Source organism: Varroa destructor, unplaced genomic scaffold, assembly GCF_002443255.2.
Source record: "Varroa destructor unplaced genomic scaffold, Vdes_3.0 BEIS01000003.1, whole genome shotgun sequence".
NCBI classification, from domain to species: domain Eukaryota; kingdom Metazoa; phylum Arthropoda; class Arachnida; order Mesostigmata; family Varroidae; genus Varroa; species Varroa destructor.
Window position 1 is genome coordinate 33,299,167 of NW_019211456.1, and position 27,879 is coordinate 33,327,045.

General features: G+C 38.4%; 2 protein-coding genes and 1 long non-coding RNA gene across 10 annotated transcripts; 1 reads left to right on the plus strand and 2 right to left on the minus strand.

The window, feature by feature from the left end:
- Positions 1–801: 801 nt before the first annotated feature.
- Positions 802–20,680, minus strand: LOC111246476 (glutamate receptor ionotropic, kainate 2-like). Of its 8 annotated transcripts, none has more exons than XM_022796145.2 (15): positions 19,619–20,671; positions 10,185–10,343; positions 8,169–8,438; positions 7,643–7,866; positions 6,927–7,085; positions 6,501–6,656; positions 5,856–5,960; positions 5,520–5,636; positions 4,745–4,948; positions 4,311–4,503; positions 3,878–4,055; positions 3,166–3,364; positions 2,556–2,756; positions 1,546–1,722; positions 802–1,275 (listed from the first exon to the last, which is right to left on the minus strand). In XM_022796145.2, the coding sequence occupies exons 1-15, from the start codon at positions 19,731–19,733 to the stop codon at positions 1,057–1,059; spliced, it is 2,676 nt and encodes an 891-aa protein (XP_022651880.1). In that variant the 5' UTR covers positions 19,734–20,671; the 3' UTR covers positions 802–1,056. The 8 variants fall into 8 exon arrangements, 6 of the variants coding, with proteins under 6 accessions (XP_022651880.1, XP_022651879.1, XP_022651878.1 ...); XM_022796144.2 differs by having other exon boundaries at positions 1,546–1,821; positions 4,745–4,924; positions 19,619–20,670; XM_022796143.2 differs by having other exon boundaries at positions 1,546–1,821; positions 19,619–20,669.
- On the plus strand, positions 13,307–24,731 carry LOC111246481 (uncharacterized). The gene is made up of 3 exons (XR_002671692.2): positions 13,307–13,967; positions 15,571–15,856; positions 22,586–24,731. It is a non-coding gene; the product is annotated as an uncharacterized LOC111246481 (long non-coding RNA).
- LOC111246477 (uncharacterized) lies at positions 21,901–27,403 on the minus strand. The gene is made up of 9 exons (XM_022796146.2): positions 27,215–27,403; positions 26,113–26,219; positions 25,714–25,931; positions 25,207–25,484; positions 24,551–24,879; positions 24,113–24,286; positions 23,014–23,700; positions 22,554–22,797; positions 21,901–22,114 (listed from the first exon to the last, which is right to left on the minus strand). The coding sequence occupies exons 1-9, from the start codon at positions 27,308–27,310 to the stop codon at positions 22,016–22,018; spliced, it is 2,232 nt and encodes a 743-aa protein (XP_022651881.1). The 5' UTR covers positions 27,311–27,403; the 3' UTR covers positions 21,901–22,015.
- Positions 27,404–27,879: the final 476 nt, after the last annotated feature.

Below are 27,879 nucleotides of genomic sequence, written 5' to 3' on the forward strand. Positions count from 1 at the left end.
TATATCAATAAAAACTGTAGTAAATAAAGCCTGAATAACTCACCCAGATAAATGTTACGCTGATTTTATTACGTGGACTGGGTCTTAAACTAAGCCTGTCGTTCTGGAAGACAAACAATCGATTCCTATTAAGCGAGTTTTCGGCTTTTCTTTGAGGTAGACACGTTGCGATCAGTCTTTTGTTAAGTATTGAACTACATACGAAACTCATTTATGAGCTCGTTTTGATGGAGCGTAAAAGACGAGCTTGATGTTGTGCAGGAGGAAGAAGCACAGCGGAAGCGGTAATGACGCCTTACGAAAAACGAATGATATCCACGATCTAGGCCTAGGGGTAATCGGAGTGTATTTCATTCGATTATGGTAAAATCATATTCGATAACTTAACTTCTATTGAACACTATTATCTGGCTCAATTGAATTTTTGTGCGAAAAAAAATGCTCTGCCGATTTTAATACCTTACCTATATTTTTATCATAAAACTCATGACCGCGAAATCGTTATCCCATATCTAATGCCATAAATAAAAATACCATTACTGCATATTACTAACAGCCTCGAAGCTGACGAAAAAGGAAGTATCTCTTGGCCAATATTCTCAGGTCGCACCCACATCCAAATCGTAAATATGTTAGATATTGGTATTGTATTGGTCGAGGAGACAGTTACCTCGGATCAGATGAACTCAAATTCGACAGAAATGTCACCTCTAATAATCTTTCGTTACTTACTGTATCTTGTCGTAAATCTCCTCGTTTATATCCCAATTATATAAAATAATCGATAGATGAGAGAAACACTTGAAAAAAACCGACCGCGGAGCAGGATATTTGGCTTTATTGATAATATTCATGTACTTCTAGAAAATACCGACAAATCGGGCTCAAGTGATCATATTGTCAACATGTGTAGATGAATGATCTAATCAAAATCAAAAGGGGAAATGCTGTGATATTAGGCTTGAAAGCAAGTTCCTCATAATACAAAAAAAGAAAACAGGCGACTCTTTCCCAAAGAATCTCGTTCTATACAGACAAGCGATTTTTTTATTCTAACTAAAGATCCTCAGTTTCCTTTTGGGTGTTAAATTTACAGCGCCAGCTGTACACGCTTGTATCTTCATAATCAAGTGGGTATACTTCAATGTCGCCCACTCTGCCGGCATCGGGTCGGGCTGATACAAAGTAGCTTTGCATTCCTTTCGGGCGTGGCCTTTTGTCCTTCCCCCAAATAGCGTAACGCAATGTCCAAAAGAGTTCGACGATCAGTAGGGCCTAAAACATATGAAATCTAATGAAAAACGAGTCTGACTAAAAGCCTTTTTAGCCGTATCAAGAATAAAAATTCGCATGGCATGGGTCTCTATGCGAGCTGAATTAGAAGGAAGAGCTCTGAGGCGATCTTTCGAAAATTCATAGCACAGAAACGCTTTTTAGTTTTAACAGCAGGTGCCATATGCTAGTTCTGGTGAGCTTAACAATGGATACCAGCTACAGAAAAAAAGCTGTTCCTTCTGATCTTATAATAAATGAAAATCCGCTTACCCGTTGTCCATAAGGTATAGAAGTTGCTTCCCAGAGAAATTCGCCCATCATCATAATAATGCCCAAAAGCGCACCAACTGCCAGTACAAGAAACACTCCGGCCAACTCGCGCATACCCATCTCTTCAGATGGAGGAGTCATTTCTGGGCACGGTGAAGTCGCTTTCCACCACCGTTCCTTCAACCACATGAAATAATCAGTTTCACCCAGTCGAACGATTTCCTTTGAAAGTAACTTACGCATAGGTGATCCGACCGGCGTAGCAATACCGTAGCCCTAAGTTGTCAGAATGCAGTGCAGCTTAGATGCGCATATAGAGAATTGGCAATACAAGATACATAAGAAGCCAATACGCCTAGCAAATGTAAATCCTTTGTAGTTGTGTAGTAGTAGCTCACTGGAATGTACTGCTTTAGAAATGCCTGACACCTTGTAACCCTAACTGGGAATAGATCACTGAATATTTTTTCCACCTTCCCAATGCAACGAAGATTATGGGCTAATGTTGGCAATGAAAGGAAATAAAGTAAAATCTCTACGACGCTCATAGGATAAAGCTTTCTTCTCTTCCTTCTTTCGTTTTATATATTCGACAACGGAGAGGATCAGTATAAACAATGCACTGATGAGTAGTAATCAGTACATAATAAATTAGCCCATATTCTGTGAAAAAGCGAAAAAATCAATAATACCGTAAAAGATAAAGAGGTCAGGGTAAATGGTTAATCGCTTATAGATACGTGCAGTGAACGATTATATTTTAATAATAGTACATGGTAAGGCAAACTTGCATAATCCAAATACGTTCGTATCACATGGCCGTAAATATCTTATTATTCTAACTTATTTCGAACTGCTCTAAGTATAATGTAAGTAAATAATAGTAAAGGAAGCATTTTTGTGTAAGTAAACGTGCTTTTCGACTTAATGATTTTATAGAAGCGACAAATCTTTTTGAATTTGATAATCCGACTACATATTTCTTCGATGAAACTTCAATTTTTATTTACCTTACTATCAAGCAGCCCTCCCACCATAGTGAGCCTGCAATCTCGTTCTTTTCGATATTCGATAGTGGTGGCTTCCATAAAGTAGGCGTAGTTTCCGGCTAAAACCCTTCGTACCCCTTCGTCATTGGTCTTTGCATGAACGGAAGGTCTCTGGCGATCCATGTGGTCTGCCAGTTGCTGATAGATCCTATTTGTTGATTGCTACAGGAAACTCAAGGACATGTCAAAATTATACGTGCATACGATATATAATATCCTACGTTTATTTGGGCCTGTAAAAATACAGTTGTATTATCCGTAGTGTGTATGCAAGCTCTAAAATTCTAGGGTTTCCGTTCTAGAGCTTTAGAATTTCAAATTTCGAATTTTGAAATAATACGCTTATACAACAGAATTGAATCTTTATAGATATAGAATAAATAAATATTATACATATTACTAGCAGCAAATTGTTTCTATACGTTCTTACATAAAGGATAAGGATATTTTGTGACTTAATCCGAGTAATTCTCCTATTAAGCACGCGATAAAGGAAGTTTTTGTCATCTCAAAAAAATAGAACAGCCGTTTTTAAGCTATGACTATTGTCCTGCAAAGGTAACAGCACAACCTCAAAGAATTTCCTGCTGGAACCAGACGCAAGGCACCCATACTCAATTGTAGATTGTCGTGCAAGATCGTCGGCGGAATCAATTGAAGAAACGAGCCTCTCGGCGGTTAGTGTCGCCGCCAAACTGGCGGTGTATGAGGAGACGACAATCAGCGTAAAGAACCACCAAATCGAAGCTATTGTACGACAGGAAAGCGACCTGCAAAAAAATCAACATCAATGTCTAGCGCTTTATATACTTAATGCGCGTTAAAGGTGACCTACGTTCATATGTATTGTATCATATGTATGTTCTATACTATCATATGTGTGATATGAACTTTCTTCATATTATGTATATTATATATTACACTTGTTCGTATGGGCTTGATTTATTTTTTAAATTTAAATTTTTAAATTTAGGTCGAATTAATTCTAGCTGTACTACATTCGACCGTAACCAATTTACGACTGTACTGCTACAAACTAGTTTTAGAACTAGTCATCATAGACTTCTAGATATAACTGATTCTAGTTTTACGATATGCTACTGCAAGCGCAGCTTTCTCCTCAAATCCAACTCAGAAGATTTATTTGCTCAGCAATGGATTATTTTGCGAGCTAGTCGACAGGAACCGGCTGAAAACCTCCAATACAATTTGTGAGGTTGAATGCAACAGTTTCTTTCACATGAAGCCAAAAATTCTAGTCACACCCTAATTCGGATACGTACACGGGGTTAAGATCACATCCTTGTTGCATAATTGATCCTATTGTGAACCAGAACCTGCTCATAATCTTCATCTCTTGATCAAGCAGTTGTGGGTCGCGTTGAGACAGGTCGTCTTCTCCCAGATCACGATTCTCCGTCGGACTGATAGACGCTATCAGATAGTAAAGGACTGTGACACCTGTGGGTGAAGACCCGGTAATACGAATGGTATATGAAACCTCTGTATCGTAAGGGTGATGTATATATATACTCGGTACAGTTCGTGAATTTAAAGGCAAATGTCGAACAGCAGATATGTTTGGCGATATATTACGATATATAAATTAGTTGTTACTTGAAGGTCGGACCTTTTACGGTTTGGACAGTTTATAGTATCGATAGCAGTGGTACAATCGTAGTAAAGTTTTATTAAATTGAATCTAGAGATGCGTACCCGTGAAGGCAGTAAGCATGCAGATCCAAACGTCAATCGAAAATGGCTTCATAAATAGAAACAAGGTAAGTCCTCCTTGTGCGGGCTTCCGAAATAATATTGAAATTCCAGTTTTCAGAAACGGCTGCGTGAAGTCGACGGCTTGCATTCTTTCGGCAGTGATTGACAGGTCGACTATTGCCATGTCAGCTTCCTAAAGAACCACCATTTTATCTCGGGATGACCATCACTGTAGATTTGCTTTTCTTTCGAAGCATCTCTATTAGGGTACAGCGTTTACAAAATGCCTAGCTTACCAAGGCATGTGACAAAGTAAACCGGACTTGCTGTGTCTATGAATATGGAACTTCTTATAGAGCAGTTCGCTATTAGTTACGTTAACCTAAAAATAGAGCCTAATAAACTATATATCAAACAAAGGCAATAGATCGTACCATATTAATAAGTTCCTTGATCATGCCATCGAAGGTTCCGTCGGGTTGTCTTGATCCATAACTATTATCCTTAACGAGATGCACACTGTAGCGGAATCCGATATTTGCGGCCAGAGTTTCCATGAGTTCCATACAAAAACCCTCAAAGCGGTCGTTTCCAGTGCGATTTCTATAGTCAGACTTCAGCATTGTATATGGAGGGTTCTGAGAGATTAAATCCGGCGCCATTTCGTGCAAATAAAAAAGGTGGCACTTTATGAGAAGTAAATTATAAATTCCGCGAAAAACACAGCGAAGTGCTTCTACGAATGCTATATTGATAAGTGCGACAGTCTATCTAATTTTCTTGGCCGTAGAATTGAAAGGCAAATTTTAATTCCCTACAAATGCATGACATTGACTCTAAGTAAGTGTAATGACCTTCTGCCGATGCACAGTTTATACCTAGCTACGCTGATTTAAAAACGTTTTCAGCACATGTACTTCCGCGCGTCTTCGCGAAGCAGCGAGAAGCCACGTATCATTGAGAGGATATGCGTTCAGTTTGTCACGCTCGGTGTTAGATTTTCTTTGAAGAAATACTCCAAGCATTGTATTGAGTACCACTGTTTTAAGCATTTCTTCAGACGACTAGCTTTTTCCAGTGCGAAAACATTGTGTCTAGGGCTAGTTTCAAACCTGGACAATCTTACATAGCCGTAAGTAAGCATCTAAACGCGTTACTGCTGCACCATCAAAGGAACGTCAAATGCATACTGAACACATGTCCTCTTACCACGATCGTGGTCACGTTGAACACCTTAGATGCCATGAGATTTTCCAGTTCTTTGCGAAATGTCGCTGGATAAGAGGCCTGCGTTCGAATTCCGCTATCTTGGTTCCACGTCGCTATCTTCAATGAGCATTTCGAAATGACACAGCAAAAAAAAACGGAGATTCACAAGTGAAAATACGACGTGAATCTACAAGATATGAATGCAAAATGATATTATATTTAGTTTATTTAAGAACATTTCGGCCGGGGAATGCATTTGTTGGTTACATTAGTCGCTGAGAAACATATTGTCAATGGCACGTGAACGAAGCACAACGGGATTTCTCCGGAACGCACCTTAGCAACACCATTCCACATGATTCGCATAACATTGACCTGAAACCGCGAGCGAAGACCATGACGATTCAGGGTGATTATGCCAGTGACACCACGGAATGAACTCTGTAAGTAGGTTGTATAAAAAAAAAGTTTGAGAATTCATACAAATTGAGCGGTTATAATTTTTTTTCTATTTAACCACATTCATTGGCTAAATAGTAGGTCGCTTGCGGAATCTCAAGGAGTGTGTGTAGCGATACAATATATTTAGGCGTCTGATACAGTATATCGTTCTGCATTAGCTTCTCCGTCATTCCGCCATCATATTGTCTTTCGATGATGGCCGAAAGGCGCTATCTATTTAAGCATGCAATGGGAACAAGGTAGCAATTGATGTTAACCATTTAGCATTATGATAGAATGAGCTATAAATATTTATAACAGGAAAATATAACGTGTACGTACGTATGGTTCAATGGACAAACTTTTGGTACGAAAAAGTTTAACTTTTGATTGAAATGGCCAAATTTACCAACTTCCAAACACTATCTCTTTTGTCGTTTCTGGTCTAGTTTCTCGTTTAGTACGGTAGTAGTAGATAGTAGGTAAAGGAAATGAAGGAAAAGACCCTGCCAATAGAAACAGAAATTGCCAGAAGCTTACTCGAAGCATCTTCTTAATGACGAGGTCGCCGGTTTGCCAGGGCCGTGGAGACTGGCATTTGAAGGGCGGTGGCGACCTAAGCTTCGATGATGCTGATAGTTCATACAGCGTCCGAACCACAAACGATACGGAGTCTATTAACAACGCCTGTTCAGTCTGCAGAGTAGTCGTTTATGGATAGAGTCCACCATAGTTGATCGCGAAAGATAAACAAATTCCACGAATGACAGTTTGACATGTAAGTTTCCGTCTTGCTCCGTGCGTTTATATTGTTTTACAATACCTTACATTATATTTGTCTCAGTAACCTCAATCTTCAAAAGGTGCATAGGATGAGAAAGCTTACATAAACATCCCTAATTATACGAATTCACAAATCAAAGTGGAAGTGGCAGTGTTACTTTAGTATGAAAGATGAAGGGTTACCGTCAAATTGAGATTGTCCCTGATTCCATCCATGAGTTGAAATCTTCGAAAATCCCTTATCATTTTGAGATTCTCTTTTGATTTGAGATCGAGTAATTGGAGGAACGTAATATTGGCCCTTGATGGAAAAAATGGACTGAGATCTAGAGTATGCAGGTCCTGTGAACACAGTCATTATTATTTGCATTATGAATTATTATAGTGGGTTAAATTAAAACGTTTCATTTAGTTGCCTTAAGTTCGTTTCTTAGACATGTGTCTTATGTGTATATAAGGACTTCGGCTACGGATGGTATAGATAAGGTAACATGGTACTAATAGGGCTTTTCATGAACACTTCGGTGGAGAACTTCCTCTCGTCGTCGATTGCTGTATGCAATCAAAATACGCATCAAGGTCTATCCGTCAAAGAGCTAGCAGGCATTTCTATAATAAAGTCGTCATTCGACACAAGAAGCCATCATATTTGTCATTAACTCGTCGCCCTTAGCCAACTTAACCAAACAGATTAATAGAGTCCCCTGCGTCACGACACATATGTAATGAAATTAGAAGTTATAGAAAGAGACCCAAATGTCGATCCCAGTTCAAAGTTTCTCAGAAATCAAATTGATGCCCGGTTTAGCTCGTACTGAATCATGTCTACCGAAATATTCTTCATTAAAATTGTTTTTAAAGGCTTATCGGCAATAACAACAGAAAGCTAAGAAACATACTAAGGAGGTGATGACGAAATTATGGTACTCGGTCATAAGACCGACGTCTTTAGCCGATCTCAGCAGTTCGGGAATCAGTTGAGTATCAACATCAAGCACAATGTGCGTGTCTTTGGAGCGTAGCACCTCCTTAAAGAGAGTTCCCGGTGAGACACTTTTGTCCAAGGGACGTAGCGTCGTCAGCGAAGGCGCCGCCCGAAGAATCGGTGCGAGACGAAGGAACGCTGTAATGTCCGTTGAAAGATAGTTAGTCTTGACTTGAGTGATCTTTCGTAAATTTTCTTTCAAGGTGTCGTCATGTTACGTTACTCAAGAACTCCACAAAAGTTTTACGTGCGTTAAGTTCTAGTAACGATATTGAGAGCGCTACAATGTGCTTAAACGTATAGCCATTATTACATGTTCATTGATGAGCCATTTTATGGTACCTAATATCGACTCATCGCGACACATCGCGTTTATTAAAAAAGTCAACGATTTATGAACACACTGTTAGGCAGGCTTGTCGTATGGCTACGGAACATACCATCCTCTCGGTCGTACACAATGGTTAGAGATCTCCACTCCGTCATATTCAATACGTCGAAGTACGCCCTGCCTAATATGTCAGAAGGCGGATGGAGATTTAGCATTTGCGGAAGCTTCCTAGGTGATGCGGCGCTTGTACGTGAGAGCAAAGGCCCTATGGAGAGAAATGGCACATGAAACGCTCTGCAGGTTGATGCCAAAATATGGGATACCGGAACGACAGTGGGGCCCACGACGATCGAAGGAGCACGGGACAGCAACTGACAAACTAAAGAAATAATGCTGTTAGTTTAAACACTGAGCGCTTATATAAACGCCTAATTTCATGCTATATGGTCTTGTATACCTGTATCACCTGACAAATGATTCAGTAGCAAAAAGTAACCGGAAGCCTCCTTTTCCAGCGTCATACAAGCCTAGTCCAGTAAGGCGTGCCGCAGAATTGATTGAACACACAGCTAAAGGTTAAGTCAACTTTGGTGTCGCTGGATACTTCAATCATTTTTCTTTATTTATCTATTGAAGGCAAAATGTCTAACGAAACTACTTCTAGAAACTTTTAAACATACGAAGAATAACTAATGTTGAGGATGACCTTGTTTAATGGCTCCATTAAAGAGGCATATTCAACACCCCCTTTGGGAAATGACGTTTGTAGTCGTAGTCTTTGCCACCAATTGCTACAGCGTGAGGCTGACAGAATTACTGATCAGGTTGGAGGAGGCAAGCAGGCGAAGATTTACAAATGCACGCATTTTGTAACGCCGTCTACAACAGTAGAAGGGACTAGATAATTTTCGACCTAGGTGTGTGACGAGCCAACATCATCACCATAACATGAGGAGCAAGACTACGCTGTAGAGCACTAACAGCTAAACAACAACAGCGTAAGTTGTCAGACGCCGAAAACGAAACATTGTCACGTGGACGTGTTCACCAGTACGTCACTGCGGATTAATTTGCAGTTTACCGTTGACACGCTGCGCGAGAGTCTTACCATCTCATAAGCTCACGCTCTTGAGATCTTAAGTACACAGACTCAACCGGAGACTTTTTTCTCACTAAACGCAGTGTTTTTTCATTCATACAGTGGCAATATCGAGCTAGCAATAGTTTACGGGAATAGCAAACGTATATCTGAGAACATTTAAATTCTTGTTTTGGAACGTGCTAACATATTCTGCGTTCAATCCCCTACTGACATGCTTGCTTGTGTGAGAGAACACGCCAACTTGCGAAACGCGTACTATACTATATACCATTGAGACGTTCACGGTTTTATCACAGTTTTTAGAACATCCAAGTAAATGCTTTTGTTAGTAAATACGACTGTCTAAAAAAGTGTGGCAATGTTAAATCGTCTTTACTGAAAGCAACACTCAGTGGGTGAGGCCTAGCTGGCGGTTTTTCTTCACATACGTTTTTATTGCGCCTTATGAACCACAAGCAAGCTACCGGTTAATCCTGCGATTAATTTTTGCATGTGACTTATATCTGAAGTGTTCGTGAACAATTCAAATAACGGTAAGCCTAAGAATTTTTAATTTAACGGTTCGAACGCACAAAACAGGAACCAGGAACGTCATAAATGTACATATAATTACTCCTAGGGGGTGGATTCTCTATTTTCCCATTCCGGGTTGTAGGAATCTGTTTTTATTCTTTTCCCATCCGCATGCTTAAACATAATGCAGTAGACTGTATATTTTACATAACTAGGAATGTTTATTAGCTTGATGTGCGTTCGTCTAGCCCAAGTACATTAAGACGAAGCTGTTGGCCTCGCCATAACGAGATTGTTCTGCCAGGATTCTTTTTATCGAAATATAATAGGGCTGCTACCCTACGTATTCATTGTTTAAGATATATTTACATTAAGTATTCGCATATAATTTATTGCCGATATTCCACACCTTATTCTAATGTGAGGTTATATATAATATAACTATACTACTGGTTGTTTACCTACAACTTTCTTAAGAATTCCATTTATATTTATTGGCAGAATATTTACCAGCTTTCGATGCGTCAAAGCTGCTATGAATGTCTGGGATGACTTTTTTCATGCCGATGAAAGCATCTCGAACAATGGGAAGTCGCGAGCTCTCCGGCGCACGACGTATGGCGAAATCGAATACGCGTACCAAGGGGCTATTACTGGCAAAGATCCCACCTAGACAGCATATAACAAACGATAATGACTATTTATCAACGGTAGTTTCAGTACATTTGGGTGATTTGAAAAAATTTGCCACTGAACATATATGTAGGATGCAGGAAACAATGCTTTGGATAACTGACTGATTGATATGAGAACTTTTTTGGTAAGTTATGTGTTGTTCTGTTCACCGTAGCCCGTTCGACCTAGACGAATGTTGAGTAACTGCAAAAATTTGGATGGTTTTTTAATAAAAATCAAATAAGTTTTTTTAAAAGCTTTTAAAGTAGTTCTATTAAACCAATATTCGCCATTTTAATTTTTGACCTTCTCCCATTTATTTGATACCACCCTAATCCTATCATTGTAAAACTTCCATGAGTTTTGGGACAAGTGATTTTGCGCCCCTTTAATAAAAACTAATTAAAATTAAATACCATGAAGAGAGTTCTTCGTAGACTGAGACAGATCGCCCGATTGTGCAACATACGAGCTATATAGCGAATGTATTAAAATTTCTCTCTTAAATTCTGTCAAGTTTTGCCGGATAGGTAAAGATATATGTGGTGTAATATTATCATGGCAAAATACGACGCTCTTTCCGATCATTAAATCTTGTTGTAATATTGTTAGTTATTAACAATACACGTCCGAAACAATAGTTTTTCCTAGTCCTGTCAAACGCATAGAACTGGCATCTTCAGCGTCAGTCCGGGTTTTGCCACATATTGTGAGGCAGATTTTCTAATTCTTTTAACCTGTTTGATTCAAATGGTTGAAAATTGTTTGATGGTTGGTATTTAGTTCATTGGCCATTTCATGGCTACTTTTTTCGAACTTAAATTTTCTTTTAATTTAAATTTTTTTCGAACTTGGTTTACCACTACGAAGAGCATTTTTCACATCAAAATTCCCGGAACAAAAACGACAGAACCATTTGTAGCCGATTTTTTTTCTGAGAACGTATCTTGGCCATAAACAGCAGTAATTTTTCATGTGTTTGGGCAGCATTTGTGCCCTTATCCTAGTAAAATATGTTACATATCGACTGTTTGCAGAAATTTTACGTTTCTTCAAAGTAGTCTATTTTAAGTCTGACTAAAGCCATAGCAACGATTTCTATTGTCGAATGGCCCCCTTCAAATGACATTAACGTCACCGCGATACATGATTACTTGAGATACGTAGCTTCAAAGGCATCGACCCGAAAAAATCGTTGTTTTCGACAGCCCAGTATATAATACACTGGATCTTATGTGACCAAAAGGTTTTGAAACGTGTCTCATACACAGGGTTTGTGTTGTATTAATAATTGCCATTTCTCATTCAAAATGATCATAAATGTGCTTTATTTCTGTCGCTAACTAACGTTCATGCATGATAAAACGTGCGTGAACTGTGTACCTAAACACTGCGTATTCATAAAATAGCTTCCGCTGCTGAGAGTTTGAAGCGATAATGCGGGCCTTCGGAGAGCAGTGGCGAGTCGGAGAGTAGATATGCGAGGCGATTTCAGGTCACTAGGTGTAGTCCAGTGCTTTTTTGAGGAAGAAGATTCTAACGCCAGGTAATTGTCTAAAACTGTCAGTTTTAAGATCTTTAATTATGCGTATCCTATACGTAACGATCGGTACTATGTTCGAGCAAGCCGAAAGCAGTCGCGAGGGAAAACGATGGACCGATTTGATCGTCCATGCGGACAACACTGGCTTCCTTTATCTTTCGGTGATGTGCGCAGTAAGCTTCTGTCATTCGCGAAGCAGACGAACCCCAAGTACGAAAACCGGTTTACATAGGCAAAAGCCGATCTGGCAAGGTACAAAAGATCATTGGTCGCTGTTCTGCCTCTCCTCTTCAACTTCATCGCCTCAGTCTTGTTCAAGTTTACGGTCAGTCACAAATCTGCATTTAGAACTTGTATGACCTTGTACGTTCTTAAATCGTTTGCATAGAAGACAACTTCAACCGATTTTCTCGGCCCTCTTATTTGATCAGGGAGGCCCTTCAGCAAAATTAAGAAATAAGAACGGACTTAAGTTGTCCTCATAAGTCAGACCAGCTGCCTGTGTGGAGGACGGGGGGTTCGGCCACTTCATTGTTATTTTGCTTTCCTGTAGAATCGCAGCGAAAAGGTTAAGGATATCTATAAAGACATCTACCTCGGCCATCGTGACCATAACCATGTCTTTGGGTGCCGAGTCGAAGCTACCTTGAAGTCGACGAGCACTGCGTGTCGACGACAGCCCGACGTGAGGGGTTAGTGTTCTCTTAACATCGACCACCAGGATCCTACACACCGCTTCTATGAAGCGTTTTCTCCGAAATGGTTGTTGCTTTGTTGGGATAGCTTGTACGCTTTATAAGTAGATGATACATTTCTCACTCAGCAAGCCAAAAAGCAGCTTATAATTAATTCTTCTTCGCTATTCCCTGGCGTGATCGGGTAACCTTTTTATTCAAGAATCACTAACAGGGTAAGTTCTTTTTGCTGGGCTAAAAGTGTACCAGTATTTAAACTTATGTTAGGTAGTACCGTCCAGCACGGTGCCAGAACGACAACCTATTTGAGATGCTCGTTGCAGATTCCTTCCAGACCGGTGGCTCCGTTGTTGCTTATGTTCCTAATATCTTGTATTAGATCCCGCACTGTGTGTTTTTTAAAGAATATCGTGTTATATAGAAATACGCTCTTTTCACGCTATGGCGAAAAGAGCACTGCGCATGCTATCGTATTCTTTGACGCAAATATTTCCTAGAAATGATTTTTTAAGTATTTCTATGTATATCGTATTTATTAAATTCATGAAGAAGTGAATAAATAAAATTTAATCATAATCGTGCTTCTAGATATATCTTAATATGATCCTCCGATACTTACATGTAATAAGTATATATATCTTAATAATAAGAAAAATATCACGGAACAATAGTAAAAAGAGCAATACAATTTCTATACAAGGTGTTGTCGAATATCCTTGGAAGTGCTTTGAATCAAACTGCGTGGTTTACGTTAAGCAACCGGAGACGAGTTGTGTCGACGAAGTTCAATAGCAAACCATGCATATCTTCACAACGAAAAATTGACAACCATGTCACACATGACATACGGCTTGGCCCAATAACAGTACCTCCCGTAGTTATGTAGTTTGATGTTCTTTCGCGTGTCCGCGGCCATCCATCGATTCTAAGAGCAGACAGAATACGCCATGACTCAATACCAGTCAACAGGCCGATAAAAACCTCCGTGATGGCTTCCAATATTGTAGGGCTTAGTCACGCTGAGTTGCCAGTGTGACTGCTTTGCTTGGAAAGAAAAACGAAAGCCTTTGCTATAACCGTGGCTGCAGCCCATCGTGGCCTAAGTGCAGAGGCGGTTCTCGCAAGGCCAGTCAATAAAGGACAGTGGTGAAACGTGACGAACTGACCTCACTTCGACGATATTGAGATAAGCAAACACTGCTAGGTGGCTCAGCGTCTCTTGACGATGCATCTGAAATGGGTTGTTGATGGAATTGAGCAACGAAGCGAAGGCATTCAACTGCCGGCCTGTAACTAGTGTGCCGCAGTCGACCGACCCATTCTGCTGTCTACAGCTCTTTGGCATTGCGGCAAGCCACAAGTGGATTGGCGGTATTATTGGTAAGAATTGTAGAAATAACGGTAAGAAAATGACTCTGTCTCCAGCGTGAGCGATTAAATTATGTCTCTCAACTAACTAAATAAAACTGTAGCCAACAATTTAATAAGCATTCATGCATACATGTGTTTCAAATCTATGCAGATAGATATTATGTGATAACTCTAGAGGGCATTGTCATATATGGAAGTAAGTGAGGCGGTTCTAGATTAACGTGTACGACTACGTTACACTTAGCCAAAAGATAGATAAAATGTAGCAGAGAGTCGGAATCTAACATTTGTCGTTTCAGTGTTTTTTTTTTTGTTTTGGCCCGGATTTTAACAAGGGGAGTATGGAGTTACGATGCGTAATACGACATTAATTATTAACACAATAATAATTATTGTCTTACTCTGTTCTACAGCAGTGGCCATCCTTAACCATAAGAATTCACGATTAATCTAAGACTGATCTATTATATATCAGCGTCGCTTGACAAAAAACAATCAATTTTTCGGTAAAAAAAACTCTAAACTTAATTATTTATAACGAATAATTATAATAATAACATATTCTGCCAAAATACAAACTAGACATCGCTCTGTTACTCTCATGTAGGCATCTAGCATGTTCAAATTTCATTATGGGATATATTGGAGAGAAACAAACAGTTTTGTCTATCCATCATTTTGAGTAAAGCAGCAGTTGTTAAAGGTTTTACATTTTTTCTTTTTGATGAACTCAAATCAGTCAATAAAAGACTATAACATACACATACACCCTTACATAAAGTTTCTGTGGAGACGCCTGCCTATAAATGTGCAATAGAATATGAACCCACAAGTTAGTTCAGACACGCATGAACGCATATTACCAATTTCGTGATGCGATATATGCCAAGGCTTAAAACAAATGTGTGTTCTGTTTATTTAAATATTTAAATTTAAGATTTAAATATTATAAATTTAATGAACATTTAATAAAAGTCAGATGACTACTTTTAAAGAGCTAAGGTTGGCTATTTGGGATCATATTCCTTGTATCAGTTCCTTTTTTGAGAATTATTTAGTAGATGTATTACATTGAGAGTACTTGCATCATGCACCTGTAGTAGATATTATGTTAAAGTCAAGTACAAAACACCTACAATAGCTATTAGTACATGTTATCCGTGAAGTACCGAAGTAAACTGCCGAACAAAAACTAAGACTAACTTGAAACATCGCTGAGAAACCACTCAGCAGTCCAAATCTAATGCATGAATCAACAGTTTTCGATTAATGATCTGTGTACTAAACTAGCTGCTCAATGGCTTTTATCAAGCGAAGGGCAAACCGAAAAAACAGGGTCTTGAGGTGTTGCATTTGCCACTTTTCGATGACGCACAGTAACAGTCATCTTATGTTCTCAGTAGACCAGAACTGCGTATATAAAAACGTATGCCATTCCGTTGACCCCAAGCGTCGTCTGAGCCAAAGCAGACAAAGCCCTCTAGGCAAAATAATATAGTGATGTGATCGTTCTTTTTCTGTCTATATAAAACAGTTTACTTTTAGAAGGGGCATTCACTCAGGAGATACAGATGGGCACTAGCCTCGAAAACTAAGCTATATTATTATCCAGGTACTGTATGAGCAGCACTGCCTTTCGTGCTCACAGCTGACTTCTGGCCTGTTATTTACTACCCACTGGCGAATGGAGGTAAGCTCACATGAACTGACAAGAGTTTCGGATATATGGCCTTCGTGAGTCGGTCATAGCTTATTTGACCACAAAGTTCAACCAAGTAGGAGACACTCGTGGCACCCGGAAGGCACTGGAAAGTCATACAGAGCCACTTTGCGACCCAACGAAACACGAAGAGACTTGCTCACGGAATAGGGTGCTTTTTCAGTATGGGAAGATTAAGGTACGTTGACATATTGGTTAATCTATAGAATCATAAGATTGCAGTTCAGCTACTTATATTTGTGAACAACCATGTCCCACATCAGATCTAGAAGCAGGCCAAATTCCTGCAATGACCATTGGAATTTTCTCTATGCATTTTACGTTTAACTTCGGATGAATCCTATTATTTTAGTTGTCAAAAGACTAAAAGCATCGTATAACGTTTCATCTTCCTCGTTGTGTACAATTCCAGCATTGAATAAGAGCAGACAAGGCGCAAAATAAAAGATGTGCCATAAGAAATTCAGCCATCTTTCACGTTAACATGATAATCACAAGGCCTTTGTGCTTGTTTGAAAACTATGTATAGTCAAAAAGAAAACGATCGCCAATTTTTTGCATAGCGAAAAGTAACATTATCAATCAACTAGTTGCAAGTTATAAGCAGTATTGAACGCTATTCAACGCTATACTTCGTGTAACGTACTCCAACCAGCAGTCAATGGCTTTGTACAGCCATCGTCCGATCGCATAATACCGTCATCTCGTCAAACAACTACATCTCTCTCCTTCCATTATTAATACAATGCTGAAGTTACTCTGAAATACCTAGCCATTTTTCAGTTCTAGGTAAAAGGTCGTAGCAGCCCTCTTTGGAAGACCAAGCGCATATCATCAGAAAATGCTAACGTTCAGTAGACTAGCCTAATCATTAAACTTGAACAATTATAGCCGCAGTTGAAAGATAGACAATCTTTTAATTGATCAGCGGAACAGCCTCAGCAAAGAAATTGTAGTGATGTTACTCTTACATTGGACATTCCTACGCGAATGTCGGACACGTTATTTGTACGTTAACTTCGTCGGCCATGATTTTTACTTGCGCAGGTTTTTAAAATGTGCCTTCAAGCCTATTAGACTAGCTTTTGATTTTATTCCTATAATTAAACTATTTTGCATCATTGCGTCTATAATTAGACATAATCATCAAAGGATAGGTTGCTTTTGAAGCTTGCCTTTTTGTTCACCCCACAAAAACATCAGCCGAAAGACTTTGGTCTCATGATTTAGTAAAATTATTCATTTACTAAGCTTGCACGACGTCTAATTGATATTAACCAGTCTTCTGAAAGCATAGTCAATTGAACTTTCAGGTGTACCGACAACGAGTTTACCCCACACTTGATACATAAGGTAGTTGTTATTTTCAATTTAAAAGACGTCTTGCGCGCAAAGCCTATGAGCTTTTGCTTGCTGTTTATGTAAATTCATGCGCAGCGATTTAGTAAGTTATTTAGGTAAATATTAGACCCTTTAAAAAATTTTCAATGTATTTTTTCAAAATCAACAATACACTACTATTTTTGACCAATGTATATACTTGCACTATCATAGACTGCGTTCAAAAGCAGGTCATTCACTGGACTATTCTAAAATATTAGGCAAAAATCTTCGATTAATTAACCAAAGGTAACAGTATGCATTGCTTTAGAGTTTATCACATTCATTTTGAAAACATTCTGCAAATTTAAAATCTAATTAGAGCGAAGTCACTTTTGGTCTCTCATTTTTGGTAACGCGATTTTTGCAAAATTCGACTTTATTAAGAATATTTTCTGATCCATTCGCTTTAAACATGTTTTGTTCTCTTGTTTTATTGCTATAAATATTGTAGGAGCCGGCTCAAGCATATTTGCTTCGTGAAACGGACAAAAGCAGAACGATCATGTAGAAACTATTAGTAGTAAGAGTACATAAAAAAAAAAACTAGGAAAACTTAGATTTCCAATAGAGAAAAAAAGGCGGTAGAACATTGCACCGTCTTCAGGACGATGCTTGCTCGGGACTAACGTGAACTTTTCCAAAGTTTCCAAACAACCGAACATATATTTATGGTCTGTAAAGAATCAAGAACAGATACACCTACGTGACGCTATCATCAACTACAAAAAAATAGTTTGCCTTTTTTCTAAACGCGCTTCAGAGTGCTTAAAAGTCGAGGCTATTTGTATTTGGAATCATAAGTTCTATCTCATATGGGTAAAATATAAAGCTAAGGCTTAAACTATGAGGGAAATAAAGTAGAAAAAAAAATAGCACACAAATTAGATAGGCTCAAAGAATACCATTCTAGTTCATTCCTCCACTCTAAAGTATATTCAACTCTTAAAGTAAATAGTATATCTTAGAATTTCTTAAGTACGGACTAGATTCACGCTTACGTCAACAAATCGTGTTTACTCGTAGACCAATAGGGTTCGGTAAATGTTTTTATTATTAGAGGCAAATATATAATTGGCCACGAAATAGTCAGACATCGTCATTTAACGTCATCGGCAATCATTTAACGAAATATTTTACAATAGAGGGTAAATAATGGCAGCGAACTTTCGAAGCAGCAAATAGAAGATTGCTTCAAGTAAGCACGTTTCTATACCCTGACTTTTTCTGTGAAAGCATACTAAAGGTTCACTTGATTGCGATGCCGTCCTGGTAAGATGCAATATTCAGATTGGGTCGAAACCATCCGTGGCAATCTCTAACATATGATATGTGGCGCTGCAGGCCAACGACACTCACAATGTCTTGACAATCATATCGTAGCTGAGAGAAAGCATTCGTTAGGGCACATTCTGCAAATCTTTTTTTTCTCACATAGACGCAGGGCGGCGTAGAGAAGGACGAATTAAAGCTGCCGGGACCCACGCGATTATTCTATTCGTTAGATATATCAGTGTGTCAATGCCTAAAAACACGCACGGCATTAACTAATTTGGAAACTGGTACTACCAATCAGAAATCGATAACCTCTTCGTAGCAATAGCCACCAATGGCTATCATTTATATGCTTCGTCAAGCATAAAAACATTATTTTCGTATTAAGGTTGTATAATATGCGAACAAACCATCAACAAATCCCATATACAATACTTGGCATTGTTTCATGACGGCAAGTGTCTGGTTTACCTGAAATACGTCTTACGAAATAACTTAAGAGATTAGCAAAAAACATATACATTGTTTATTTCAAGATATGCGCAATACTTTTGTCTCATTTAGTATCTTTCTTTAATATCTCGATAACGATTCTACCCTAGACTAAGAGAGACATTGAAGATGAGATTAATATTTAAGGGTATTTTCGGTGCCTGCTAATATCCTTAAGGGAACGCCTCCTTATGCCTCAAAAGATATTCTGCGTTTAACAAAAGGAAATAAAATGCCAACTAAAAATGTCTACTGTATTTTTACAGTCGAGGCCCGGAAGTGGTGTTACTATGTAACCCAGTTTAGCCATAAAAAGCTTGTTTTAACAAGCAAAATTACCTGCCCATGGTTCACAACTCTGGAAACCTTTTTTATTTTTTAACAATATGTAGTTCACGCCTGTGCCATTCTTAATATCCTTCTTATTCTATTTTATATTGGACAAAAAATTGGTCAAATCTTTCATGAGGAGGTACTTTTGGTCATTTGCAAGATCACTATCTAGAATGTAGAGAAGAGGGTACAAAAAGGAATAGGTACGTTTTTTAACTAGAACGCATGGGTACAACCGGCAACACTTACATGCGGACAAGACAATACATAAGTGGTTCAATTAAAAAAAAAGTGTTGTTATATGTTTTTTACACAACCGTTTTTTAAATTCAGAAATAGCTAACACAGAATAATTTTCTAATTAAACCATTGCGATTGTACCATAAATCTGTCCTAAATGTATTGTAAAGAGTAACACACCACAAAAAGCTTTTTATCAATATATTACATTACACCTTACCAATATTAACAGAGAAAGGTTGTCCAGCCTCAACGCACCCGGCAAATAAAGTCACTACGAGGAACAGAATTATTGACCTTATGCTGAGCATACTGATATCATCCGTTATCAACATCGATTACCGCCAAATATGTGCCAGCTGTACACATTGGCCTCCAAAATGATAGTTAACTGTAGAACAAGGAGACGTCCTATAAACACCTATAAACACTGGATCCTTTCTGCCATTTTTCACTGTTACGAAGAGATCAATCACTGGTAACGATTATAGAGGTTCCATATTGCGCGGGGCAAACCAGCATCATAAAAATACAACAACAACACTGGACTTAATACGAAACTTTAATACGACTTTAATACGAAAGTTTTTATTCGTATTGATCGGACACAGTTTATCTTATGTAAGCTATTAACTAGTGGAACAACCTTTTCTTGCAATGAAGCACTGACGAAATTCGTTATGTGATGACGACTGTGGATTGCAGGACTGCTTTGATACGCTTGTATCAATAGACTTATTAAGCTACTTTTTTAGAACCAGCATGATGTTTCCGCTGAAACTTATCTCCGAAAATCTTCCGTTTTAAGACAATTGTCTGCAAAAAGGTCTAAAAACACTTCAATATAGCCCAGTTGAACTTGAGAGCTAGTGGAAAATTTCTAAATTAATGTTATTCACGGGCATCAGTTCCGGACGAATATAAGGTAAAGTATTGACACCCTGTAAGCCGGAGATTTTTCGTTGGCTCGGTGCGCACAAGGACAAAGTTCTTGATGTTGACAGTTGATTATTACCCGCGCTTTCTCCGTTTGCGATGCGCGTTTGGTCCGCTTATCGCAGTCGTGGATATGGTTCACTGGCTGAGTTAGGGCTATAACGCTGTAGTATTAGACAGCGACGGCTTTTGACGAGCAGAACCACCAGACTGTCTGTGAACCATATAGCGGGCTTGGCAAAGCTGGCCAGTTATTATGAACATCATATCTATCTACAAGTCTGAGGGGATTGAATGCAGCAGATCTGACGGAAAGCAGAGAGGGACGCAGAGGCAGAGGTTGCGGGTGGTCAAGTAGAAGAAGCCGATGCTGCTACTGATGATTACACTAAAAAGATGGCAAGAGTGTTCTTACGAAAGAATACACTGAAAAACTGTATTAATCGGGTTGGTCAAATCAATCAAAAGATATTTCATATGGCTGGTCAAATAGGAAATACGCTAGGTATATCTTGGGGCCACTGGTTTAAATTAAAAACTTATATGTACTTACACTTTTGAAAAATTTGCTTTGGTATGACTGCATTATTTAATATAAGGTTAATTGCATGTGGGTTTGTGGCACAAGGTATGTACCGATTGAAACATTCCAGGTTTGAACCTGACGGACTCGTATTATGTGTTTCTCGTATTATTCAGGGAGCTAAAAACACCTGAATATTAACTACTCTGCTTTATTTACTAAACCATGTACATATATGCATATTGGCATGCAAAAACCAGCACTCCATGGACTTGCCATTCCGATACTCTCTTTTAACTTGGCTCTATTGAATCCAATATTAAGCACTTAACCGTAATAGTGTAAGATACTACAGGAAATTTAGTACCCTGATCCTCCATAACTTGCTGAACTTATAATCTAAATATAATGAATACAAATTGAAATCAATCTAAAATTCGAATTATATATAAACGCAATTTCAACTTTAACTCTCTGTAATACTACTCTGGCTGTAATACCAAGTTCAAAAAGTAAAGAAGCAAGATCTTTTATTTATGGCCTTGTGATAATATTATCGATGTGTTGGCTGCATTGCTACATGCCTTAGATTGAAACTTTTGAACGACATTAATATATAAATGCATTTAAAGTACATCTAACGTAATGTATGTGTAATTTTTCAGTAATGTCCCGTACTTTTTTTTCATTTGCGTACATGATCCAAATGAACAGCATGTGTAATTTCGGGTCCGTTTTTTCAACCTGTCTTTACATCTAGCGAGCATTCAGATATATTTAAAATTATAGACTCTTTACATTTGTGTAATGCGCTAATATATAGAAGCATTTCAAATAATTTGTACATGGAATATTATCGGTGCAAATGTAGAAGCCCTACGATTTCGAAATCTAATTGGAAAAATATATGCCACCTTTATAAGTGTTCATAATATTTTAAATTTTTTGTCGCCAAAGCACGAAATCGTAAAATTTTCTAGCAAACTATGTCGAATTACGATGTTCTAAATAGATCCACTATATAATATAAAGAACACAATAAATTAATAGGTCGACATAACAATGTACATAATTTATTATTATTTTTCCGTAACTTGCTTCTTTTTTTTTACTTGCGTTCAAGTTATTCTTCAGCCATTCCCCAGATAGACTGAACTGCTATTGTGCAGGGTCAGGAGATGATGATTTTCCTTCTCGGTCAGGTTCACTTTTTTTTCTTCCACTTCCAGGTTTATAAATTTCCAGTGACGGACGAAACTAGAATAAAAAAAATTATGATACTATCGTGAGCATGTACCTCATATAATTTTCCTTTTGATTGCAACAAAACTACTAGATAAATTTCCTTGACGTTTTCGGTTATTTTCACCGTTTGAACAAATCCTCGAAATTACCAAATACAAAGTTTCAGGATCAGATTTATTCCCACTAACTGGTCTAGTCGGAGTGACTCTTGCTAAACTTATCTGGGGTTTTCTAATAGACCTATAAAAGGGCATGGTAACCACATGTTTATGCTGAAATTTTAATTATAAAATTGGTCGCATGTTTTCGTTTATCGTAGCAAGACACTCGAAGAGATGCACATTAGTCACTCAACCATGTCGTATCTAGAAACAGCATTCAATAACTACTTTATATATTATAAATGCCGACTAATGAAAGTGACTAACATTTTTACAACTAAATCTCTTACCTTATTCCGTATCTTCTTAACACCAACCGCAGCATCGTCTTTTTGCGATGGCCGCGGAATCGGCCTCAGCTCATGTTGTTCACGACTATGGCACGACGCACGTGTTTCCCCGGGACTCTCGTCGAAATCACCCGGTCTTCTTGTGGAATTCTCTTCTCCCGTTACATCATCTCCATCTCCACTCAACAACTTCGATTTTCCTAAAGGCACTGGCCGAGTATCCGAGTAACGTTTCGAGACTTTTCTACGAATGGGGGATATAAATATTTTACAAAAAGGACAATAAAATGTTATTAGTTATGTACGGCGTAGATAATGCTACGTTCCTGGAACATATTTAACTAACAAACATGCAAACTAATAAATCCATTGCATTGAGCCGCCATAAACGTAGAAAACAGATATTTTACCTCAAGTACTGTCTCAGTTTAAAAAATTCATAGTGTTCTATTTTACTTACGGCTGATCCTTTTTAGTAGCCGCAGTCGATGCTCTGTCTTCCCTTCGATCACCCCCGCTTCGTCCGCCGCTTATTTTCGGTGGCCTAGCCTTTGCACCACCTCCAGCTCCTCCGTCACGATATTCCCCATCTTTATCGTTGTTATCTTTCTTCCGATTATTTTCTCGTCGTTCTCTCTGATTACCCTTTTTATGATTGTCGCCTTTCTCGTTTCGTCTATCAGAACGTTCATTTCGATCAGCTCGTTCTCGTCGATCCGAACGTTCTTCACGATCTCGCTGGTCGCCTCCACGTGTCGCTCCACTGATCGCTCGATCCTCCTTGTCAACGGCTGATGTTCCCGCCGAATCACGATGATTGTCTCTATCTATCCGATCTCGATCTTCTCCCCGTGTCCTTCTATCTTCTTTGTGGTCGCCTGGCCTATCGTCTTTATCGACATGTTTTCGACTTTCGATTCCCTCGACTTTGTCATCACTTGGCCATCGTTCTTCATCCCTTTGTGACAGATCCCTTCGATCGTCTTTATCATTCCCTCGATTTCTCCTGTTTTCGCCGCGATTGTTGGTGTCATTTCCGTTACCTCCTTTCCCCCGATCTCTAGTCCTATCCCTGTCTCGACCCTTTTTCTCTCGTCTTGGAGGCTTTGGCTCGTCTGCATAGTGATCTCCTTCGCCGTCGTGAGCCCTACGAAAAAAATGGATAGACAAGTTGGAGTAGGATTATTCTTTAAAACACCTAAGGAAATGGTAAACAATTCGATAGCGAGTGCTTTCGGTCCGCAAAATTATTATATGGAAGTTATTAATTATAAAAGAGTTAAAAATATTATATATCGCAAAGGTGTATCTAAGAGCAAACGTAAAATAAGGGACGGACCCATATACCTTGCAAACCAAATAGCAATTCAACAAAGAAAAAAAATACATGTCTCATATTAATCAGTTCAGCTTTTGTTACTTAGTGCATCCCATTTTTTCTCGATAGAGTGAAAAGAAAAATACTTAATTTAGTAAGGTGAAACTGTTTTTTTTCCGGCTTAATTTATTCGTCTTTTCAGACTGCTACCTGATATATCGAAAGTCTCAGCTGTATTTACCTAGCATTTCTTCTTTGATTACATGATTTCGGTTCGCGAGGATCATTGTAGTATTTGGCGTGTCGGTCGACGCCTTCACCATGATCTCTGTAAAGCTCAGATTTGTCACGGGGCCCACTTTGGCGCCCACCAACTGGCGAAGGACCGCTAACTTCATCATCATCATTGACTCCCCTAAAAACGATTAGTTTAAGTATTTTTTTAAAACAAGTTGCTAAAACGGTTAAAACAAAAAATGTAGACAAAGATAATGAGAGGGTCAACCCAACACATGTTAAATATAACTAAAGTGTAGTAAAAGCAGGCTGCCCAAGTTACACGTTTCTTATATTTGTCTAAATCCAGTTATTTCTTATTTGATTTCAAATATACGTGCATTTTCCATACACCGTGACCCAGTTGTTCTATTACGATCTACCGAAGCGACGCACGACTTACCTGTTCTTGTTAGTGTCGGACTGGTGGTAACCCGCATTGTTCTGGTTAGTCTTGGTGTTTTGACCTTTCTTATTTTCTTTATTGCCACGACGATTTCTTTCTCTCCTTCCAGTTTTCTCTCTGATTCCTTCTCCAGACCTTTCCGCTCCCCGGTCACCACCCCCTCCACCTGTCGCTTTATCTCTATGAATACCCCTGTCACGATCAGCTCCTCTTCCGTTTGAGTGGGGATCTTCAATACGCTGCCGGATATCCATTCTGTGGAAATCATCTTCAACTGACATCGCATCCTCATCCGATTCCTCACGTATTGTGCTCTCTCGCGCCATCTGTTCCGATAAAAAACAGAGATAATTGTAATATTATAAGTGGACTCATAAAGGCGACAATGCTTCAACCACTCATTTTTTGCTTAGTCTATTGTTATAATTATTTATCCTTGTTAATTTGTGGTTAATATGGCCTAGCATTTCGCATGCGGGTTGGAACGACTAAATAAACACAATCTGTATCAAGCGTCATTCAAGTTAAATATTTACCAAAAGCAAAGGGCTCAAAGTAAAGAAATGAAACAGATCTCTTTTTTGATACACTACTAACAGCACGAAAATGACAAATTTTTATATCTCAGTATTTAGAATTTCTTTCCATCATACCCTAACTGCATGTTCCCTTTTCTGGCGTCGTTTATCACCACGCTTCCGTTCGGCATCTTTTCTCTTCTTTTCTTCACGGCGCTCTTCGCGCATTCGGACCTTCTCCATCTTTTTGGCTAGTACGAATTCTATAAGTGGTGTGACCACGTTGGGAACTCCATTGTTGGCGCGTAACTCACGATCGCGTCGCTCGAGTTCTTCGACCGTCGCCTCTAGCGACGGTAGATCAACTTCTTCCTCTACATCCATCGTCTCTATAAACTTTTGAAATTCCGCATCTGCCGAAAAATACGATGCAAAATAATTTCCATAATTACGATGCAAAAATCGAATGCATTAGGATGTATTTCATTGCATAAGGGAAGTAAGCATGTTTTTTTAAAATGACCGAAAAACATTTACCCTGAAACTAATATACCAAGCCGCACATTCAATAGTGGGGAAAAAACTTGATTGAAGGTTAACCTTGAAAATTGTAGAAGCTATAAATATCGATAGCGTACGTACCCTGTTCAATCGTTCCATTTTTGATATCGGCCTTCTTGGGTTTTTTGCGAGGCATCTTTTGAAACGGAGCAAATTCTACAATCGCAGGGTAGTCTTGTCCGCGTTCATCAAGGAAAACATAGCCGTCCCATTTGTCTCGAAAATTCACAACCTCCTGATGATCACGAAAGGCAATGTACGCGCGGCTAAAACTGTGGCCACTCATGCTACTATGCATGCTAGGTAGACAAAAAAAAGTCAGTATTTTAGCATGTTCGTATCATGTATATATAGATAAATAGATTTAGTTAGTTCGTTTCATTTAAAATTGTTTAAAGTTTGACCGTACTTTATAAAACAGGGGTCACATCGACGACGATGTATGACAATCGAATGTTAAAGAACACAAGAATAAAATACCTATTATCTGCGGGCACGAAGTAAAATGAATCGTGCTCTGGAAGAGGGGATACTTGCTCCACAAAATCATCTTCACACATCGACGGCGGCAACCGGCGAATCACCACCTGAAAAAGAGAAATAACAATTCGTTGATTCAATATCTCAATAGTGAATCGGCGGTTGAAACTCTTTAAGGAGGACCAACGTCTATATCTTGCATTTTTCAGATTCACATCAACACATTTCTTAATGCAGCTTTGAAAATATATTGTAGTACAGTATCAGTTCATTTGTATTTGTAAAATTATCAATAACATGATGAAATCGCGAGATAAAATAAAACAAGGCATTTTTGTTTTGTGTATATTAGAGTATCCAATGAACATGACAACTAAATCATAGATTCTATATAAAATATGAAGGAACTACCCTTTCCTAGACCTAAGGACCTACGATTTCTTTAAAGTGAAAACACTAAAATTAGATGGATGCGAGCCAAATTTATTGTGTATTCGGCGCTTTATGTCCAAACATCGTGGTGTGTTAAGTATTCAGTACGAAATTTGCAACCAGTTAATTGCGAAAACACCTAGTTGTGTAGTGTCATCATAGAAGAGTCTCTCCATTTCTGCTTATAATATAAGCACTCTATGTCACCCTATTTTTTATGTAAAAAGTCCCATAGAGTATATTATTTGTCTCTACCAGATTTCCCAGGAGCGCAAATCCTATTTTAATTATAAAAAATACTTAAAGAGTACAACGATATTTTAATCTGTCTTTGAAAATACAAATATATGAGCCTTTTCTTTTCAGCCAGTACACATAAGTACGTATTCAGCATATGCAACAATGTTGTTAAAAAAAAAAAAAATATATATATATATATATAAAATTATATCAGTATAAAATAATTTACTTATTGACAATTTTTTAATCGAAAAGAAAATGCTTTAAATTCTTGATAATGACATAATTACATGTAAAGTGTGAAATCCGTCTAGAACAGCTATAGTTTGGTAATGATATTTTTTCCAATTGCATCTGTGAATTGCTGCACAGCTGATTAGATATTTATATATTTAGGTTACTAATTTGAGGCGGCTAAGTTAATTAGTACCTTCAGGACACGGCCCCTGCGCGATTTCGAGCGCTTGTCGCCGCTTGTCTTCAGTACCTTGACATTGTCAGACTTATCTTTTTCGTCTTGAGTCATCTTTGTCTACTAACAGATACACAAGGGAGATAAATTCACTGGAAATAACACGCACTTCATAAACCATAACAACACGTCTGGCTAAAGAGATCGATTTACCTGTGCTGTTTGGGTGTGCGTATGTGTCAATCAGCAGACAACTCATCACGAGTGTTTTTGTTTATTAGAGAGTCGCCGTAGCCGACGCAGCTATGCGCCAAATTTGAATATTATCAACGAACATTTATGCCAGTGGTGGCTCGCTAAACAGCACGGCCGGGTCATTTTTATGAGAAGAGTTAAATATAAACTGTCTGCAATTCCTAACCAGGGCTAGTACTCCAGCCAAACTGTTGACATCGAAAAAAAAACAGCGACGACAATCAATTCGGAGGGGACAAATTGCGGAAATTTCACCCATTAACCTACGTGTCCTATATGAGTAGTTCCCACAAGCGTAGTTGGCCTAGAATTCGACTAATAAGCATGTGACATATACTGTGCGTAATAATAAAAAAATTGAGATTTTTTTTTATTGTTTATGCTATTTCCTTAAAAAATATTAAAACCTAAGCATGTTATTCGTTCAA

Bases quoted from the DNA above. Each gene is read 5' to 3' on its own strand.
- LOC111246476 (XM_022796143.2), bottom strand. From the start codon at position 19,733: ATGTTGATAACGGATGATATCAGTATGCTCAGCATAAGGTCAATAATT. The intron at 4,056-4,310 runs GTACGCATCTCT...CTTCACCCACAG, and splicing joins CATGCTTACTGCCTTCACGG to GTGTCACAGTCCTTTACTAT. The intron at 3,365-3,877 runs GTACGTATCCGA...ATTTTTTTGCAG, and splicing joins GGATGTGATCTTAACCCCGT to GTCGCTTTCCTGTCGTACAA.
- LOC111246477 (XM_022796146.2), bottom strand. From the start codon at position 27,310: ATGACTCAAGACGAAAAAGATAAGTCTGACAATGTCAAGGTACTGAAG. The intron at 26,220-27,214 runs GTACTAATTAAC...TCTCTTTTTCAG, and splicing joins GCAGGGGCCGTGTCCTGAAG to GTGGTGATTCGCCGGTTGCC. The intron at 24,880-25,206 runs GTATGATGGAAA...TTATCGGAACAG, and splicing joins AAAGGGAACATGCAGTTAGG to ATGGCGCGAGAGAGCACAAT.